The sequence below is a fragment of the Neolamprologus multifasciatus genome, chromosome 10 (genome assembly GCF_963576455.1).
Source record: "Neolamprologus multifasciatus chromosome 10, fNeoMul1.2, whole genome shotgun sequence".
Lineage (NCBI taxonomy): Eukaryota > Metazoa > Chordata > Actinopteri > Cichliformes > Cichlidae > Neolamprologus > Neolamprologus multifasciatus.
Window position 1 is genome coordinate 15,730,891 of NC_140448.1, and position 21,693 is coordinate 15,752,583.

General features: G+C 38.1%; 2 protein-coding genes across 7 annotated transcripts in view; one reads left to right on the forward strand and one right to left on the reverse strand.

Annotated features, from left to right (window-relative positions):
• Positions 1 to 21,693, forward strand: part of slc7a1a (solute carrier family 7 member 1a) — a 34,071-nt gene that overhangs the window by 617 nt on the left and 11,761 nt on the right. The window contains exon 2 of one of the 5 annotated variants that reach the window (XM_085175220.1): positions 5,586 to 5,671. The exons of 2 other annotated variants lie outside the window; for them this stretch is intronic. The gene's annotated coding sequence lies outside the window, so the exon portion shown is untranslated. 2 more of the 5 variants (XM_085175221.1, XM_085175222.1) reach the window with 2 other exon arrangements.
• On the reverse strand, positions 203 to 16,895 carry LOC146509903 (homeodomain-interacting protein kinase 1-like). Of its 2 annotated transcripts, none has more exons than XM_085175229.1 (9): positions 15,963 to 16,895; positions 3,927 to 4,146; positions 3,638 to 3,829; positions 3,354 to 3,535; positions 3,070 to 3,193; positions 2,829 to 2,948; positions 2,596 to 2,682; positions 2,260 to 2,447; positions 203 to 2,022 (listed from the first exon to the last, which is right to left on the reverse strand). In XM_085175229.1, the coding sequence occupies exons 1-9, from the start codon at positions 16,037 to 16,039 to the stop codon at positions 1,704 to 1,706; spliced, it is 1,509 nt and encodes a 502-aa protein (XP_085031355.1). In that variant the 5' UTR covers positions 16,040 to 16,895; the 3' UTR covers positions 203 to 1,703. The 2 variants fall into 2 exon arrangements, with proteins under 2 accessions (XP_085031355.1, XP_085031356.1); XM_085175230.1 differs by having other exon boundaries at positions 1,888 to 2,085.

The window sequence follows — 21,693 nt, forward strand, 5'->3', positions numbered from 1 at the left end:
GGTCCATGCTGTAAAACACATGCTCTTTTCACTCGGACCCCCATTTTTACTGCTCGGTTGTCTGTGCTGCCGTCTTCTGCAGCGTGTCTGTGTGCAACTGTATCCTAGTTAAGGAAGCTTCTGTTAATTCTACATTAAGGGGGTACTTGTGATGCATCCTTTGAAGGTGCAATCACACAAAATGAACTGCAATTCCCGGACACGTGACTCTTCAAGTTATCCAACGGTGGCCTGATGCATGCAAGGATTCTTGCCATGTAAGATCTGGAGCACCGTGCAGGATTTAAAACTGCTCTAAACCCAGGACTGAGTGGGACCTGAACCTGAACAATCAATCGGTGGTCTTCCTCTCGTCCTCGATCGAGCACAGTAACAGTAGAAATTAAAATCCCACCTCAGGCATTATGTCACCGACGCCCCGATTTGACATTACTCCGATTTCCAGTTGTACAATAACCTTTTGTTTTCAGTACAGCTGTCCGGGAGTACATAGCTACTGAAAAGCTCATTTAATTTGCAATTTATGGACAAATTGCAGCAAGATTGTTGCTATCGCCAACCCCGTTTATTGACGAACTTCAGAGAGACAGCGTTTGATATTTTTGTAATTACTACAATAGTTACATTACTTATTTTCCCCAATTACTGTAGCAGACTTTTGGCTTGAGAGTCTGGGTTGTTTCCCCGTGTCTCTCTCTCTCTCTCTCTCTCTCTCACACACACACACACACACACTTTTATTTTGAAGTCTACACTCCCACCCTCCTTTCCCTCCCCTCACTATTTTCAGCAAAATGGCACCCACTGTCTAAAGGGTATGTATTTTATGAAAGAACCTCAAACTGACCTGTGGAAAACATTACTAACCCTGTCAACATGATGCATTAGAATAATTTAAAAGATGAAGCTGCTTCTTAAATTAGAGAAATCAAGTTTATTGTTTTAATATTGTTCCACTTATTAGAAAATACAATAAAGAATAAGTACTTCATACAACAATATGTCAGTGAAAATAAAGTAATTCATTGGAAAAACAAATTTTAAATGGTCTAAGCCCCCTGACTATTGCAATGATGGCAACAGATTGCTTTTAATTATGACTTCTTCTTATAAGGGATTGGTACATATAACCTACCAGGTCTATTTTTTTTTTTTTTTTTTTTTTTTTTTTTTGTTTACTCCTGAGCAGAAATGTCTGTCTCCAGCATTTGTGCTCAGCCAGTGTCCCGTTGATCAGTCTCAATAACGAAGATGTGATTAAAAGTGTGGATGCTGCAATCTCAAGAGTTCCATCTGGCACTCCTATGCAGCCTCTCAACATAGTCTTCCCCATTGTTCATCTTTCTCCACATAATTTGCTTAGGGATTGATACAGTATTCTGTGGTGAGCTATAATTGTCCTACATCCAACGCTTGTGCAAGATGGCTCAGCAGAACAATGGAACCCTTTTTATATCACAATGATCTTTCAGATTGGTCAGAGACTCTTACACACATTGCTTAATCAGTCATTAATTTTTTTTTTAGACTCTGGTTTGATTTGGTGAGTCTTGCTAAGGACTTCACTGTGGTCCTAGACTTTGTGCAGGGGTGCAGTGTTTGGCTGGAGGGTGAGGACGGCATTGCTAAGCAGAATGGGTGGTCCTAGAGTAAAGACAGTGATACCGCACTTGGGTGCCGTGCTGAGCTAGGGAGCAAAGTGTTTATTGTTGGGGAGGGTGTGTGGTCCTAAAGTAGAGGCAGTAGCACACAGCTGGATGATTGTGATGGTGAGGATAGATGGTCCTGAAGCAACAGCGGTGGTGTAACACGGGAAGGCAAGGATGATTTTGCTGAGCAAGGTGGGTTGTTCTGGAATAAGGGCTGTAGCGCATAGATGGAGGACAAGGATGATTTTGCAGAGGAGGACAGGTGGTCCTAGAGTGAGAATGGCGCCTCACTTGGATGCTGTGCTCAGCTAGAGGGCAAGGTTGGTTTTGCTGGGTAGGGTGGCTGGTCCTGGAGGATGGTTGCTGCAGAGACCTGCACACAGGTACCACCAGCCGTTACTGACAGATGCTCATCTTCTGAAAGCAAGAGTTAACACTGCAAAACAATCAAGCCATGTGGCAAATTATTGACTCACTCATCTGAATACAACATTTTCCACATAAAGAGAGATACAGAACATGTGCTCACAGTGGAAATGTGTTGTATGTGTCCATGTCCAGTGGGACATTAAAGGAGAACCAGTGTTTCAAATGAGAAGTAATATCTTACTGGAAGCTGTAGGGGTACAAGCGCAAAATGTGGCGCAGTGTTGTGAAGTCATGCTGCAGCACCTGACTGGGTGTCATCCGTTTTTCAGGATCAAGCTGAAGCATTCCTTTAAGCAGCTCGATAAACACCAGCAGATCACAGATTTCTGCGGATTTACTGGTATAATTTTGATGACGTGTGAACCAGAGCTGAAACATCAAAGAAAGAAAAGTCCCCTAAAAACTCTGAATTTTAAGTTGTTTCTTTTTGGGGGTTTTGTTTAAATATTTATTCTATAAATAAAATCTATATTTAGTTTTAAACATATAAAATAGAACAGTCAAGAAGTACACCTACGTTTTTAAGGTCATCAAGAGAGGTCAACTTCATCATCCTTTTCTCGGTGAACTTAATACCCGTCTCACTGACAAACTGCTCAGGTGTCTGAAAAGACAAGAAACTCATTAGCACTGATAAATTGTAGACTGACAAAAATTGGCAATTTTCTTGAAAAACAAGGTTAAGAAAATATTTGACATTTTTAGAGAATGGCATATGTGATTAACCAGTAATTGTAAAGTACTAAGAACCTTGAGTTTCCACGTGCTGGTGGTGAAATACAACTGCGTGTCAAAATAAAAGGCAGTCTTGAGCCCACTGTCGAGGATCATGCCTGGAGGCTGGCCCTGAGTCTCCACTATGTACCTCATCTGGAAATACAGACCAAATGGTCAAATTCAGAGTCCAACAACTTTAATATAATGTGTTGTAATCCTTTAAATAAAGCTTTAAGTTCTTCAAAGGAGAAGCATTAGTCATAGTTATACTTACCACCTCATATTCATTCTCACCAGGGTAGAGCATGGAGCCAAGGTACAGATTAGCAGCAATGCAACCCAGAGACCATACATCTATGGCCTCTGTAAATGGAGCCCCGAGAATAATCTCTGGGGACCTGATTTAGGACAAACAGGAAAAACAGCAACTGTCAATTATTAACAACAAAAGTGACAACTGGAATAGTTATACAGCCAAGAAGCCCATCACAGAAACAGCAGGGGACTATCCAGTATTGACCTTTAAGAGAAAAAGCCACTTTGGTTACAGCTACTAACCGGTATGAACGGGACTGAATGTAAGAGCCCATCGAGGCAGCGGAGGTGTCACATGCCAAGCTAAAGTCAATCACTTTGACCCTATATGGTTGTTTCTGATGGTTGACAAGCATCACATTTTCCAGCTTGAGGTCTGCATGTATCAAACGTACAGACTTCAAATGATCCAGCGCTTTCGCAATCTAAAAAAAAACCCAAACAAAAAAAACAACCCCACACACCTTTGTATTAATGTAATCAGCATCCATCTGAAAAATTTATGTAGAGAATACAGTTAAACACACCTGCTGGGTGATGGCTCTAACTGACTTTAGAGCGAGCGGTCGGAATTGTCTTTCCTTCATGAATTCATAAAGGTTCTTGTCCAAATGCTCAAATTCGAGACATAATTTTTGCCCATCGGTAAGAACATTGTAAAACTGAACCAAGTTATACCTTTCAGATTTGTATAACTTTAACTTTCGCAGGGCAGCCACCTGGCAACATATGAGTTTTAGCTTCAAGTAAATATTTTAGAGGAATTTCTTCAAATACAATTGTTGGATTAACTGCATCAAGCCAAGTCTTTCCTACCTCCAAGTTTGCCAGTCCATTTCTGAAGCAATCAGTCTTAACTATTTTGATGGCTACGCTCTTCATGTCATTGAGCCTAATGAATTTTCCAACCGTGCCATAGGCTCCTTCTCCCAGGGTAGTTATCATCTGGTACCGTGCAGCTCCAGTGAAGTACCAGCCTACGGGTGGTAATCGGTTGATCTGGGCAATTTTATGGGCATCTCTGGCATCATAACACCTAAAAAGAAAAAACGTTATAAAGAAAACAAATTCCTAAAAAACAAACAAACAAAAATTTAAAAAGTCATTTAAAACTTCATTTCTTACAATGCAGACAAATTTTCATAATAACAGCAGGTGATATTAGAGGAAAAAGTGAAACAATGCATTGTGATTGTAAACCGATCATCTGCTGTCATGAGCTAGTTAACCAGAAAGCAAACTAAATACTTGGCAAGTTAATGTCCTTGATTTATCTCAGTAGTTTCACCTTAAAAATTACTTTGATGAATATCAAGTGAACAAGTTCTGCATACTACAGTGCTTGGAGTTTTTTAGTACTGAAATGGAAAAGTTTGGTGAAGCTGTTTTTTTTAGGTCACAAGTCAGGGGTCTGACTGGACATCAATAAATAAGTCTTACAGTTGACGTTATTTTAACCTGTCACAAACATTGATTTGGTGATGTCTAAAGGTGCATTCTTGGAGAGTACAAAACTTCAAACATTAGCCATTTCAAATGAGAGAAGACAGTTTTTACCTATAAAACAAATTAGAGTCACAGAGCCGAGCTCATTTGAAACTTATGCACCTAATTACCCTCCAGTTATCTCCTGCAGAATAAAGCACGGCACAAAATCCAAAAGATGGAGATCTAGTATCCATGTGACATCACAAACCACACCTTCAAAGTGTAGGGGCTCTGAATGCGAGTCTCATACGAGATACATTTCAATCCAGCATTATGTTTCATTTTATGTTCTTATTAAAAACCTTATTAATATTATAACAGGTGCATTAAGTACTGACAGCCAAATAATTTTAAGAGCTGATTTGCACATGTAAAGTTACGTTAAGGGTTCAGACGCATTATAAGCCTGCATGTGGCATGCATGCACTAGGTCAGGGGTGTCGAACTGCAGTCCTCAAGTCATTCTTTGTTGACAATAAACTTATTTGAATATTTATTAGGACTGCCACTAATGATTATTTTTATTATAGATTAATCCACTTATTTTTTTTCCATTGATTGAATGTTTTGCACAAGCCATAATCCAAAGTTGTAAAGGCCTTAGCAACTTTAGCTGACCAACATTTCCTTGATTACCCTATTAGATTTATTACCTTATTAGATTCACAAGAACAACCAAGGAGCAGAAGACAATGCAGCTTTTGGAGAAATTGCAATGGGATGTTGCTACTTCCAGAGTTGGTCTGTGGCTTGGTGCTAAGAAGCCAGACAGAAAATGGGTGGGAGAGAAGTTTGTTCTTATATCATAAAATGTTGAAAACAATTAAACAGGTTGATTTTGTTTTTAAAATCTGGAACATTCAAGTATGCTAAAGTGTACTTAGTATATCATTAAGGCAGACGATTAAAGCCTCCTGGTTACACTATAACTAACACTATGATATTTTAAATGGAGGTTTGTTAAAGTTGCTGCTTGTGTGACTATAGATGCAGTGAGAGTCATGTTTCCCTTGCCGCCATATGTCATGACATCTTAAAACCTTCAACCTGAAAGTAGACAGAGGACGTTCAAGGTGAGCTGCTGTTCTTGTTGTTATTCTACTACTGCTTCACATAAAGAAAATACATTTTATTAGAGGACTCAATGATACTTTATGGTCAGACCTCGTCTTTGTTAGACACGGGAAGCCAAACTAGATTAATCAATAAAGTACATCTAGCAACAGTCCAAAACAGTGGCGTTAGATGCTGCTCAACTGCAGGATGAGATCCTCTCTTTTTTCAGTGACCAAGCTAGCAAACCAACTTGTAAGTCAAACATTAGCTGGAAGGGCCTGAAGTAGCTGTGGAGCAGATGGGGCTGAATATGTGATCCTTATCTGTTCTGTGTCCATCCTGCTGTGCAGGTGGACTGCGATCTGGACCTGGTTTGCAGATCCACTACAGAGCCTATGATATCTCTAGGTTGGATCTGAGCCAGGGTCATTTTGCTATTTAAAAGTAGCCTAAACCCAGGATTGAGAAGGTCTTGAACCTTAATGTGTCGTGCGGCCTGGGTGGAGTTTCGGCAATCTAAATTAGAGTGAAAGCAGAAAGTGGCCACTAACATTTGACTGCAAACCATAAGTAGGAGTAAAGTAAAGCTGCTGTGCAGTAAGTACCATAATGGAAAACATAACACATATTCAAACTGATTCAGATCCTGCTTTGGTTAGTATGAAGGTGTTAAGAGTTAAATACTTGTCTCCTAATTGGGTCCTGACTTGTCAAGTTTAAAATCTGACAAGTCGACATTTTATTCTTTTTTCTGCAAAAAACAAAACAAAACTCAAATAAAGTGGAATATCTATTGTTTTGCTATTACCACAATACGTTTTTTGTATTTATGCTTATATTCTTGAGAAAAATAGAGAGGCTCATTATACAGTAACATATAATCAACAAGAGTTCATGTTATAAAGGCCTTTAAAGAAAGAGTAATCTGACCTTTCAGATCTAGACCATTGCAGCTCAGACCAGCTCGAGTCAGTCTAACTTTAGCACCCCTGAATGTGGGTCACTAGTGGTCAAGTTGCTGACTGTGTTAGTCTATCTGCAACCCCTACACACTTAAACAAGTGTGTGTGTCTGTGGGTTTGTATGTGTGTGTGTAAGCTTTCCAGGATCACTGAGATTATGAAGGCTTCCGCACCATGAAGGGCTTATTCATATTTCCTCATTACTGTGTCTCTACCTGATTTGTGGCTTCTATTTATACCCATCACAGTTATGAGTAACACACTCAGACATTGTGTGTTCCTGCTTTTGGAATTGATTTGTTGTTGAAATAGGAATGCTAAGAATAAGATTCCAGGTAGAAGGTTTGTATTGAGTGGGTAGGGATTTATGAAACCTGTAACTTTTCGTTCTTCGTAATAACCAAAATACTTTTTATGCTTTAACTCTGAATAACTCCGAGTTCCACTTTTTCCTGGAGTAATCTACAGAGTAATAATCTACTATGAGGGGAATTAAGTCCATTGTAAAATGTTGATGATAGAGATCTTTTGGTCAACGTAACATAACCTAACAGTGAAACATATGCTCTTGAAGTTCTCGATATGTTACTGCATATGATCTGGGTGGTGAGTTCACTCACTTTACATTGTGTCAAATGTATTTGTTTCTTGGCATATATTTATATTTGTCACAGTCTCTGCTGCACTCTTGGCCAGGTTTATATATAAAAAATCAATATATATCACAAGTATACACAAATATAGTACTTTGGAATAAAAAGTTACATTTTTGTTTATTAGGTCAAAAGTGCAGTCGTGCTTTTCTGTTTGTTTGTTTTTTCATCTTTGGCAACAAAAACTCTGCAACTATAAGTTGACTAGCCAATCACAATGAAATAAGTCACGCTTTACACTGAAACAGTATCACTTTCAGAGTTTTGTAGCTTTTTATTGACCACCACCAGTCATAAAAGTGATTCCAGAGATGTCAATAAATACAGCCTTCTTTTTATTTCCTTTTAATTTTGTACAAAAACAGCATGAACTATTCCTGACCTGACCTAAAAACATTAGTATTTTTTACCTGCGTCAGGAAAGAGGAGGAAGAGTAGAAGTATTATTAGTTATTACCAGCCAGCCTGGCATGTTGCCAGCCTCTTTTTTTCTTTCTCGCAAGTATAGTTTCACTTTAGTTTGACTTTAAAACAATATGTCCACCAAAACAACCAATCTGTTTAAGGAGTTACTACCTGATGCCCAGGTGCTGCCCATTTCCTTCTTTTACTTATTAACAGTTGACTTGCTTCTGATATTTTTCCAACTTGTTTGAACATAAAATCATTCAGCTGCTACTGAAAAACCACAATTCCCACACCCTAATTTTCCAGGAGTAAGTCATTTCAATTCACTTAATATCTTTGATGTTGCTTTGTCAATTTCTATTACTTATAATAGCAATAACATTCTGAATTTTTAATGCAGGATAAGAACTTTAGAGTTTATCATAATGCAGAGACCTACTCGTCTCTGCATTATGAGTACTTACTTTGATATTGTATGTGCCCTCTGTTAGGAAAGTATGGGGAGTAGGACTGTTAAGAAAATGGGGGACCTGTCATGTTTCTTTTGTAATATTGCTTCCCTTGTGGCCTTAGATATATTTAGTTCATCATTTTTAACTAAGTATTGGTCCCTTTATAGTTAATATATAGTGTACTATTTGTTGAATGGCTGCTTTCATTTAATTCCCTGTGTTTACAAGTTTAAAAGCTTTGTCTATTTTCTGTGGCTCTTTTCGATTATCTTCTTAAGACTTATTGTATTCCTCTGAGTCTTTGGTTCTTCTTAGTCGTAGTTACTGTTTACACTGGGTTAGTACCCTGTTGTGTTCCTTGGTGTCCTGATCTGCATTGCCCTTCATCTTTATGTGTTCCTCTGTCTAGTCTTTCTCTCCACCCTTATGCCAAGTTAACCTTTGCTTCCATTCAGTTCTGTCTTTCTGTTATATTTTCTGTTGTTCTCTGTGTCTTCTGTTTTGTTTACTTCCCCAGCCTGATAATGTCTATAGTAACAACATTTTTTGTACCTTTTACTTTTTACATTAAAGCAGATTTTTTTGTTTGAGTTATTCCTGTTTCCTGAGTCCTGCATGTGGGTCCGCCCTCTCACATGGTAAAATCCATGCTGGCTATTTTTCATCTTCTTTTCCTTTTCTTTTTCTTTTTACAAGTGTTTAGATTAACTTCAAGTTCGACTTACTTACATAACATTCTGTTGCTTTTGGCTTAAATTGATCTTAAAAACTAATATACTAGAAATGTGATTTTACTCAAATAAGAGGCCTAGATTTTTGGTAATGCTGACAAGTGTTGTGGAAACAATTTATGTCTTTATGAAACATTTGGATCTGACACAGTGGCTAACTGTTACTGATACTGTATTACTCATCTTGTTCTTTGTTTGTCCATAGAGGTGGTGCCAACTATTGATACACATTGTTCAGTTACAACTGACAAGGTTTACGGGTTCAAGGTGACCCTGTGGGGCATACCACCTCTATCTTGGTTAGCCAATAAGAAACACAACATGTTACCGTGTGGAACTGAAGATGATACCAAGATATTGCTGCAAATATAAGTGATCAGGTAACACAGGTAAAATAAAATCAACACATAATTTTCATAACTTCTCTGTGTTGCTTTGTCACAGTGTGGCTGGGTACTTATTCTAGCTCTTAAAACATTCATGTGTGTTGTATGCATAACTACAACTAGTTGAATCACAACTATAGTCTGTTGTAGTACCTGCTCATTCCTAAGGTTACGTTCTTGCCCTCATCTCAGCCCAGAGGCCCGAGATGTAGAGGACAAATTTATATCAAACCACAAGCTCGATGTTTTGAATGGATCTCTTTTGTTCACACTTTTAAAATGTCACCCTCACTAATGAACTTTTAACCTCCCTCAGTAATCATTGTGTGTCGCTAAACTGAAATGGAGAAAGCATAACACCAACACCTGTTATTTAGTTCATTTAGTTCAGGAATGGAGAAAGTTGGAAGGCAAATGAACACTAATTCAAAATGCGACAGCCCTCTCTACTTTAAATGAATTTATAAAATAAACTACCAAAAAGCAGTTAAAGCTGCAAGATAAATAAGTATAATTCTTTTATATCATGTAATTTGTTCTCCAAGGAAGAAGTTTAAACCAGAAAATGACTGGTGCAGGGACTTGCACCGATATATTTCTACTTTAAGGAAATATAACACTTGGTACAAAATGTTAATCATTATCCTGCGGTCAGAATAGTTTCTCAGCTTAAGTTTTGCTTGTGCTATAGATATGTCAACCCAGTTTTTAAAGAGATACTATCTGCTGTTGCTCATTTATTTCTTTTACTTATTAACAGTTGGTTTGCTACTATTTTTTCTAGCTGGTAGTAAACTGAAAAATCATTCAGTTGTTACTGAGAAAGTTAAAATAATATTGTTGTAAATCCATCCATCATTACTGACATGAGGTTTTGTGTTTTTACTTTGCTGTTCATTCACCTCAAAACGATGCCTCTGTTATACCACATGCTGACAATATTTCAAATGTACAGCCTAATAAGGCATAGAAGTTATTGACACAAAAATGAATGATCAGCATCGTTTATTGACCTGACTAACTTTTTTCATGTTTATTTCCTTTCATTTCCACTTTATTTGTCAGGGGCCATGTACAAACAAAAGAAAAACTTTAATCTCCTAAGAGAAAAGGTTGTACCAGATTTAGCTACTAGCTTTACTATCTGCAGCCTGTGGGCAGCACAAATAGAAGAACTTTGAATAATATCTTTGGCTTGATAAACCAAGTCTCTTGGGTTGTTTTAGCAGGATGCTTCAGCCCTGTGCACATCACAATTCGTCCTGCTGCTTCTATCGGCAGTCACGTCATTAATACACACTCTTGGCCCGCTGGCAGCCGTAGACGCACATGCCATACCATTGCTTCCATAATAAGCAGACAAGAGGATGGATGAAGGAGATGGATAGATGGCCTCTTTTAGATGTTTTCTAGCAAAGTCTAACTTGCCTAATTCTAATTGTCTAATTATGACCTTCTCCCTTGCCTACACAGGTCTTTCAACTTTTAGCATATCAGAAATTCTAGTGAACAGCTGCCAAATACAAGTCCAACTATTCCCTTATTATTGCAATGAAATATCGAGAGAATAAGCCTCACACAGCCAACCACTAATCAGTCAATTACCTTTGATCCTCTGGAAACAGCAAATCATCCATAAAATGGCTATAATTTACTCGTTATATGTTTTTTTTTAAATGTATGTTTCTTATCTTTTTGACTTGGAAGTTAACTGGAGCAGTTGTGTCCTCCAAAATTGCAAACTACCAATTTCCAGACACGTGAATTTTGTAGTTATTGATTTCAACAGTTGTCAGGTGTGTGACTTAATCATCTAGTGTAGTTTAAGCCAGAAGGTTATTGCATCATAGTAATGGCTAATAGTAATGAGCAGGCGGGGCTGCGTGTTTGCACCTCTATCTCCTCCTCCATCTCAATGTGTTAATAGAGTAACCCCGAAACTCCTCACTGCATCCAAAGACCAAACTTTCACCATTGTGGGAGACTGTGTTTTGGGGTTCTACAGCTTCATCGTCTTAGGCTTCACAGGGAAGCATCCAATTCCTTAGATACCTTTTGCCCATTAAGGTAAAATACTACTGTTGTAATGTTATCATTTCTGTGTCACAAATGCAGGAAAGTGATCAAGTACTACCGAACTGGTAACTTAGTAGTACTGTACCCCAGCTTGGAATGATTTTCTGGGGGAGAAATGTGTTTTCCTACATAAAATTAGGAGCACCCAGTGGTCTCTCTGCAAGCATTTAGAATTTCCTATTTCCTGCACTTGTATCCTACTGAAAGAAGTTTGTTTTAATGCAACACTACAATAATGAGCTACTTAAAGCACATGGTCAGTAACCAAAATTATTAAAAATAAATAATAAATCCTGGAAACTGCTAGATCTGAATCTATCAGAGCTGCAATTGAACTTATCCAACAATGGCTTGTAATGCATGTAGGGAAAAGGGTGGCTGTAAGATTTGAAGTACTGTGCAGAATTTCAATCTGGCCTAAAATCATGACTGAGCAGGTCTCAGATTCTGGTTAAAACCACAGGTGGTGGTGAAAGCAAAGGCACTGCAATGAGAATGAGAAAAATACCTCATCCTAAGGTGTTAAATCCCATCCCATTTACGTCAATATGAAAACTTTCTGAAACTTTAAATCTGTCATGTCAACAAGGAAATCCAATCTCTCGCATGCACAGTACTGTTTGCTATTACTGCACTGAGTTCATTTTATATTTACACTTGTTTTCTCTAGAAAAGGGCATATGTTCATTATCTAGATAGCTTCAGCTCAGACCAGCATGAGCTCACATTTTCCCTAAACAATGTGTAGCTTCTGTTTATACCATCACAGTTAAGATGAAGCAAGTTGCAACTGGATTTTGACTTTGACTTATCAAAGCAGTGTGAAAAATATAAGCAAGTCTAGCTTTAGTAAATATGTGTATAAATGGTTATTAAGATATCGAGTACCAGCAGAGGCGGGCGATGGTGATACTGATAATGACGTATCACAATAATGGAAAAACAGAACACACACACATATATATAAATAAATACATAAATTTATATTATATGCCTGTGTGCGCATGTGCATGTTTGAGTTTGTGTGTCTGTGTGGGTGTGTAGGTCATTCACTGTCCCTCGGGTGGTGGCATGTTGACATATATCAGGCAGCCAATCATGCCCTGTGTCCTTCTCCTGGGAATATATTTTTATTTTGAAATGTTGCTTAGCTCGTGGAAATTTGGAATTACAGAAGTGAAGTGGTTTAAGTAAGTGTTCCTTACTTCATTGAATGAGTTCCATTCCAGGAGGAAATGTGTCTTTGTTTCGAACTGACCAGTCAAACACTGATCGCATGTTCTGTGTCCTTGCGTTAAGAGCTGTCTCTACTTTCTATCTAAGACTGTTTTTCTTACATAGATTTATTTGCATTTTGTTATAATTAATTGTCTCTGGCTGGTGTTTGGAAAGCAGTGTTTTTGTGAGACCGATCAGGCTCATTCTTTGGATTTGGAGGGCTTTAGAATGGAGTGCGTCTTAGGGGCTGGACTTAGGGTGATCAAAAATGTTTTACTTTATTTAATTCAATCTAATTATCAGTGGGTGACTTCCTAATTCTGCTGGACAGGCATCACTTAGTGCTTTTCTGTGTATGCATAAAATGTATCTGTAGAATTCTGGGTGTTTATTTGAACAGGTTATAGCTCTGATGACTGAGTGAACCCTGTACTTCAAACGGTACAGTGCACACCATAACATTATCAAATGTTTCAATGGCAGATTTTCATTGGAATTTGCTCTAATTTAAATTAGAGCTTTCTCTTTTTTCTTTATTCCCTCTCTCTCTCTCACACACACAGCTAACCAAGTCTTCACTCTAAAGTTTCTTGTGCTATCTAAAGAGACTATAAAAACAAAAACTATATTGTTTTTAATAAAATTAGATGTGGAAAAGATGACTTTAACTTTTCTACTTTGACACTATTTTTAAACAGAGGTTCTTATGTTGTTGTAGCCAGCTGTGAGGTCCGTTTTAAAATGCGGACAGTGACCAGTTCAATCTTTCACAGTTAGCCGTCTGTTTTTTTATATTGTCTTTATTTTAGTATAACTAGTTTAGCTTAGTATACAGATACAGCCACTCAATATTGCTGCTTTCAGTCCGATGATTTTCTCAGTATTATTTTTATAAAGGTCTTTGCCTTATAATTGTTTTGTACCTTAGGGTGGAATATTTCCTCAAGTTCTGTTTTAACCTTGCAACCATCCAAATCTAAGTGTATTCCACCTGTGTTAACTTGATAGGTGTGTAACTCTTATCAGCTGTTTAGGTTGTTTATGAGGGCTGGGCTGGGTCTTTGAAAATGTGAGCAAACAAACGAAGCAACCTCATGGTGCCTTCCTGAAAGCGGGGCATTAGAAGACTGGCAAAAAACGGAGTCTATGCTACTATGTAAATTCCATATATTTCATATTTTTCCCACTTGATAGTGAGCTTTTGTTCTTTCTGTTGAAACCTTCAATTTGTTTCAAGGAGAGCAGCACATGCTCTCACAATTACCACAAGATAAAAAAGACTGACATTCTGATGTCGGGGTTTCATGAACGCTGCGCTGAAAACTGTTTCTGTGACTGACCTTCTCTGACCTTAATGCACTAAACAGAAATGTTCTGGTTTGTCAGATCATTGCAAGTTGAAATGACTTCTGCATAGTTTTGGGTGACACTCTGTAGCTTTTATCTTAATTTCTACTCCTACAATAATTTAATTATTTCCATGTGTTAGGTATTGTGTTGTTTGTTGTACCCTCTGTTTGTTAGGAGGTTCTCAAATATATTTTACCTTCGCGATCTGTACCGAAATAACTTGCCAAATTAATAAAACCTCTTAAATTAACTTAATCTTAGATAGGTACTTGAAAACTTGAGTTACTTGAATCTAACTGAAAGTTAACAGGCTACATTTTTCAAGAAATGATTTCTTTGACATTACTTCTGTTGTTGCAGGACAGGTTAAATATTTTCCCTGTGGGATACTGGTAAAACAGTACTGAGTATTTTCCTGGGTATCTGAGATACGCATCAACAAGTTCACTTCTGAATGATTTAAAAAAAAAAAAAGAAACACACACACACACATAAACAAAACGAAGGTTTTGGAGTGGTCTAGTCAAATTCTTACATCACAATGAGATGCCATGGTGAGACCTTAAACAGGCTGTTTATACAGGAAAAGCCTTCATCATAGCGAACTCAAAATCAATTCTGCAAAGACAAGTGGCTGAAATTCCTCGACAGTGAAGTTATTATTATTTCACATTAGAGCAGTTGATAGTTGATTGCAATTCCTGTTGCCAAGTGTGGAGCAACCAGTTACTTTTTTACAATTACTGTTTTACAGGAAGGAAATTCTGGATATTTTTGGCTCTTAATAAGTTAAATCATCTTTTAAAAACTGCAATTTGCATTTATTTGGGGTTTTTGTCTAATAATAAAATTTGTTTGATGGTCTGAGAAATCAGAAAAGAGCCAATACTTTGTCATAGCACTGTCCGTGTGTACACAGACATACAAAGATACACTGTACTTGTACAAAGTGATCTCAAACCTTTTTTTTTTGCATTGGATCATCAAAAAAGGATTAAAAAAAAACTTCACCACCTTGCACTACATTTAACAAACTTAAACATTCAAAAAAAATATATTTAAAAAAACTTGTCTTTTTTGGTACCTGATGTGCTTGTGACAAAAAAGTGCATCAGGTACCACTAAGAATGTTCATTTATTCACCATTATTGTTTAAGGGAGCCACATATTGCCACATATTTCTGTTCTTTAGTAATACTAGGATTTTGATGATGGAGCCGAACTGAACTAAAAATCTGGAGCTTCAGAAGGAGGGAGAGACGCAGCCTGTTTTACATGCAGCCAAATACACTTGTTCAGCGAACTGATTGGACAGAATAGACAGAATGTCTACAGAAATTTTGACACCTGGGAAAGCTATCTTTTCCCGCTGTGCGCGCACACAGAGACATTTTCAAGTTACTTCCCTCGATCAGCCCTATTATATATAATTATCGAAATGTTTGTCTAAAATGCACTCGTTAATGTTACTTTGTAATTGTGCTAGATTAATGTCCGAATATAACATCCAAAAACCTGACGTTAATACTGCCCACAGCCTGGTGATCATTTACGCACATGGCCTAAAAACCCTGTCTTAATTAAACTGCGGATAACTCGAGATGTGAAGTTAAATACATTTTTGTGTCTTTCCACACATACAGGCCAGCTGGTAGACACTGACTTCAGGTTTATATAGTGAAATAGTATTTATTTATTTATTTATTTATTTTTTAAAAACAAACAAACTTTCCTCCTTCTTGTATATAAATGATTCTATTAACAGCTATCACGAAAAACCTCCTCCAGTCATGTGCGCATTTTTGCGATTCCCGCAAACGGAATGCCGATGCCTGTAATATTTACTGAGTATTCACATCAAGCCAAAACACCTGCAAATGTCCCCGTGCTCTAAATAATATATAGCAACGATTTTGCAACATACCGGGTCAGACATCGTGTTAAGAATGAACTATTAAAATGTCAATACAGAAGAGAGGCGAGCATCAGGGAAGCTAAAGGAACTGCCTGTGAGATGCTCTTTTAACGGAGGAGACAAACAGAGGAGGGAGGGAGAGAGATGTCATGCTTACCTTCTTGAAGAAGGTTGTTGCCCGTTGTTGGCAGGTGGTGGTCCAGGGAAAACCCGCTCAGTTGGCAGCTCAGCCATTGCCTTTACTATAGTACTTAGAGTAAATTATTTGATCCTCTTCAGTACACTGAAACATACACACTTGTCATGGAGTTTGCAACAGCTAGTTGATAACTCCAGTGTTATGGAAAAAAGTAGGTTCTTAAATTTGCTCTCAAAAACTTACTGAAGCTACAGATGTCAGTTTAGAAAATTTCCCTTGTTTGTCTCCAGTCCTCCCAAACGCTTCTTCCAGAGCTGCCTTCTTGAGGATGTTGCAGAAAAACTTTCTAGTTCTAATAAAACCTGCGCTTTAGCAGATTCAGCTGATGGAGAAAGGCGTGCAGGAAGCCGAGATTCCAGAAGAGGGACCCTGTCTTTTACGCAGCTCCATGCCCCGCCCCTGTCTACGTTTGTGCGAAATAAAGCTTCTTCATTGGCACAACTGCGCACAATTAGCATAGTCAATAAATAAAGGCTGATATTGTTTCATGCAAACATTTGCGTGGTTAAAATACAGTCAAACAACTAGTTGCAGCTAGTTTTATACATGTAGTTAGCAGCCTGTGCACTTAAGATGTTATCGCTAACGGCTATGGAAAACAACAGCAGGCCTGCTGGCTCAGTCTAACCTTTGCTAAGCTAATGCTACTAAATTTAATACCAACACAGTCCCATAGTTAATGCTAGGCTTTTTTTCCTCTACCTCCTATGTGTTAGCCCTCATCAAGCTGATACCATTAACTTTATCCAGCATTGCTAGCGTTAGCTATCTCCACAGTGACATGCTACGTTCAGACAGAAATGTCTTTTTTTTTTTATCAGATAAAAGTTTCAAATTCATAAACAGAAGCCAGCACAGGAAACATTGGGCCTGTAGTTAATTCTTACCCACACTTATTAGGGGTGCAACGATACTCGTATCGATATCGAACCGTTCGATACAGTGCTTTCGGTTCGGTACGCATATGTATCGAACGATACAACATTTTTAATTTATTTTATCAACTTTCCTTCTGATGATGCTGTCTGTGTTGAGCGCTCAGTGGATCTGCGCTCGACAGTGCAGCCTAGGCGGAGTAGTCGAACACAGATTCACTGAGCGCAGGGCAAGCTAGCGAGACAGAAGCTAGGCTAGTTGCAACATGGCAAATTGAACCTCCCCCACCCTCATTCAGATCTGGCGTTTGGAACTATTTTGGTTTTCATGTGATGTATGACCCTGAAGGTAAGCCTGTCATGGACAAAAGTAAAACAGTATGTTGGATGTGCCAGCAATGCTCAATTGGTGGGAACTAGTGTGTTAGCGCAGTTAGCTCGTTAATGTGTTGACGTCTTCCAGCCCCACTCATGAGGTGATCCGCGGTAGCTCGTTAACGGAGATTTGCCGTGTTGTGACGTTAATGTCATTTCAGATTTACGCTGACAGCACTAGTGGGAACACAACCAATATGACTGCACATTTACTCCGACATCATCCTAGTGCAAAGACAAGTGGAAGCAGAGAAAAACAACAAGCAGCATGCTACAAACTTTACCCGAGTCATTTAGACAGCCGTTAGCACACGATTCTCCTTATGGGGACCTGATATGTTTAATATGCTGCTGAGAATATAGCCCAGAAGAAGCGTATAGTATAGCTTTTATTTTGGAAAGAGACATTTCTCCATAATAAACTCTCTTTTCCAAAGATGAGTGATTCCTCAATCAGATACAGGGCTCGCAAAATCGCTAGCCCGACGGGGCTTTTTTTCCAGTCGGGCTACCAAAATCTATCTCTGCCCTGCCCGTCGGCCTATCCTAGGAAGGAAAAATATATGTCAATGCTTTTGCATTCTTTTGGAAATGTAGCTGGGTAATTATGTCATTGGCATCGGCCACTGTCAATATGTGACATACTGAAATCGCGTTTGAATTTGCGCTTGTTTTTTGCTTTCACTTTGCAATCGCGTGAACTGTGTATAGAGAGCGACAGTACTGATTGGTGAGTGATGATAATTTGCGCACCAATTCCTCTGACATCGTCTTATCAATCGTTAGCTTACTATGCAAACATGACAAGTGAAATCTCCCGCAGCTTAAACATGTGAGAGGTTGATCGCGCAGAGAATCGCTGAGCGTTATGTTAGTGCGTGTGTAAAAGCAGCAGGATATATATTTTAGTTCTGCTGAGCCAAATAAGACAGGTCAGCGTGAAGAAGTGACAGCCAAAGAAAAGCTTACCACAAAACGGAAAGGTTATGACAAATCAGACTATAAGGAAAAAAGAAAGTGCAGCTTTATGGTTTCATGGACAAAAGAATTTCTGTGGCTGCAATATGACGAGCTAAATAACCAGGGCTGCACATAAGTGGTCCGCAGGTGCGCATTCGCTGTCAAAATAAAAACCCGCACAAGATAAGAAGTTGCAACGCGTGTTTGCGTACATAAGATTTTCAGGAGGACAGACATTTGTTTAGAACTCTTAAAGATGTCGAAGAAGCTCCTTTAAGCAGTTACTGTGATGTTCCTCCACCTCCAAAGAAATGTCAGGAGTCCGAACCACAAAAGAAGCGCGTATTCTCTGAAAAGTGGTTGCAGGAGGTGAGCTGGCTTCAAACAAATGATGAACGCACAGAGATGTGGTGCAGAATGTGCCGTGAAAATTTAATAAATGACAAATTAATAAAAAGGCATGAACATTTTTTTTGTATCGAAAAAATATCGAACCGTGACACCAAAGTATCGAACCGAACCGAACCGTGAATTTTGTGTATCGTTGCACCCCTAACACTTATAGTTAGCTAGTAGTTTTAAAACAGAATAGCACAAAATGTCCAATTTCGACCTTTGTAATATTTAAATCTAGTCTGGAATGCCTGGTCCCATATCTACACTTACAGTTCTTCCTCCAATGAAATGAAGAAAACAGGAAAACAGATGACTAAATCAATAATCCATCCTATTCCATGCTAATGCCCTCCACACTGGACTGAATGAATTTAGCACCTGTGCTCAGCCATTCACTGTACTGTACAGATGAATAGAAGTTGTCATTGTCAAAAATAAACCTATTTAGTTAAATCCTGTATTATCATCATCATCATCATTATCATTATTATTATTATTATTATTATTATTATTATTATTGACCTGACAAAGTGTGTTACTGATACAGTTTTTTTCTGTCTGTTTTTTGTTACTTTGTTTAAAGGTGACTTGTGATTTAATTATCTCAGTTTACTTGGACTTCTTTATGGTAAAGCCAGTATGACTAAATTTAGCCACCGGTCTTCCTCAAAGTTGTGAGAGAGGTGTTGATTTTTATAAAAAAGTGTGTTAAGTGTCCTTTGTTTCTCTTGGCAGTTTCTCTGCATTTGAACTCTTTAGCTCGTCATGCTTTTTAATATATAGATTTGCTGAAACAACACAAAAAAAAACACAGCACATCATTTTCTGCACTTTTCTCTGTTTCTCTGTCAAAGGGTGTCAGGGTACTCATTCTAGCTGTTTAAACATTCACACGTGTTGTCCTACATACAGCATGTATGTATAACTAGAAAAAGTTGAATCATAACTATAGTCTGTTAAAGCATCCACTCATTCACAAGGTTACATTCCTGACCTGATCAAAGTCTAGAGAACTTAGATGTAGAGGATAAATTTTCATCAGACCACAAAGCTTTTTATTAAACTTCAGCCCATCTTTGTCTCTACCACTGACTTTACTGCAAATAAATTCAGTGATGCTCTTGTCAGTAAGTATTATCCTGTTACAACAGCCCTACCGAATCCCAGTGAACTCCTAACCTCTTTCAATAATCATTGTCATGTAGCTGAACTGAAATGCAATGTTAAAACTCACACTCCTCCCTGCATGACTAATTATCTAGATTACTTAACCCTTTATTGGGCAATTTTCAGCCTAAAAACACTATCCCTCTTATCTTGATCACTTAATGTTTTTGAAATTGGATTGTAATCAGAGGTTATCTGAAAACACAGTAATCCTCACTCACTACCAACTAAAAACACTGCCAGTTTCAAACCATTAATCATTCTCCTCTTGGAGCATAGTCATCATGTCAACAAGGTTTTGTGTGTGTGTGTGTGTGTGTGGGGGGGGGGGGTTAAACAGATACCAGTTGACTCTTTTACTTATAAACAGTTCTTCACTTCTGATATTTTTCCAGCTGTTTTTGGACATAGAATCATTCATCTGCTACTGAGAAAGCTCAATTAGCATTCCCAGGGGGGCGTTTTGATTGTTTTCAATGATCGACAGAGGTGACTGCTCAATGTTTGTGCTTTTATATTTGATTACTGCCATGGATACTTTTGCTCACTGTTTTCTCATGCTCTGTCTGTTAAGGTTAACACACCCCACTTGCCCATTTTGTTTGTGGTGTTCCTGAATACTTTATTTTTTTTATGTTGTCATTTATGTATTATTTCATTAAAGGCAATTTTCAGGCCTACCAATCACATTAATCTCTTTTAAAGCTTCAGTTAAGTCATTTTAACCCCACACCCCAGATATCAAATTTGACAGATTTGTCCAGGACCCTCTTAGGGACACTCCCAATAGGGGTTAAAAATCTGGGACACTCCACCAATTGCTCTTAGAGCTGAAAAAGCTCCTCGGATGAGAAGTGAAACAGCTTCAAGAAACTTAAAGAAGTCCAGACGCGTTTCTTTCCGAGCTCAGTCACCTCAAGGAACTTTATATTGTAAGGTAAAGACTCTACAATAACAACTAAGGCTATTTATGGAATGACTATTAGGTCTTCTTCAAGCCAGCCATTTTCCAAATGTCCAGAAGTGTCATATTTATGGTCTAACTTCATTGGTTGAAAGGGCTTACACCCCTTTTTTGTTCAGTTCCTCCCTTCCACTTCTTTAACATATTATCCAAAGTACCCTGCCAAATACTTTTTAATGTGTCTTACAAGGGACCATGCTTTATATTGCATACTGTTATAAATGTAATATGCAACTACAATGCTGCTGTTATATTAGTCTATGTACAAGAGTTCTTCTGGTAGAAATGCATTTATTAAGTCATCCGAAGTCTGCAGGAATTAAGTCTGCACATGTGTGCACGTGTGCCTGCTGCTTGGAATAGCCAAGCCATGTGATTCTTCTAGAGTCTATTTCAGATCACCTACTGTCCAAAGCCCCACAGTCTTCACAGCAGCTTAAAGAAAAGTTAACAAATGCACAGTTTAATCCTTCTGTCGTCACTTATCATTTCATCAGGAGTTGTTAGGTCGAGCGCTGAAGTGTACCTGTAGGTGTGTTTGAGTAAGTACTCTGTTCTTTTTCTGCCTTCACAACGAACAGGTTACTTTGACATAAAGTTCAGAAGGCGTATTTTAGTTGGTTGTGAATGATCAGATTTCATTCAATTTGAACAAAATCTGACAAAATGTAGATTTTTCGACAGAAAGTTGTGACCCCAGACTGACCCGTATACTCAAGTCAGTCAGGGGTTGTGTGATATATATAGGTCACTTTCATTGGTTTGTTTATTTTTTTCTGCAAGGACTTTATGACTGCGCCAGAACATTTTTTTAAAATCTTTACACTAAATTGGATTTTTATTACAAATTTGTATTTATGAGCTTCCAAGATCATAGACAGATGCAGCATGTGTAATGCTGTGATAATCAAAGCAGTATGCATTATTAGTGCTTCTGGTTTAGTCCCGGATT

What these genes read in the sequence shown, in the direction of transcription:
- LOC146509903 (XM_085175229.1), bottom strand. Translation starts at nt 16,039, where the DNA reads ATGGCTGAGCTGCCAACTGAGCGGGTTTTCCCTGGACCACCACCTGCC. An exon ending in CAACAACCTTCTTCAAGAAG is followed by an intron (nt 4,147 to 15,962) that starts GTAAGCATGACA and finishes TTTTCTTTTTAG; the next exon opens with GTGTTATGATGCCAGAGATG. An exon ending in GTGAGAATGAATATGAGGTG is followed by an intron (nt 2,949 to 3,069) that starts GTAAGTATAACT and finishes CTGTATTTCCAG; the next exon opens with ATGAGGTACATAGTGGAGAC.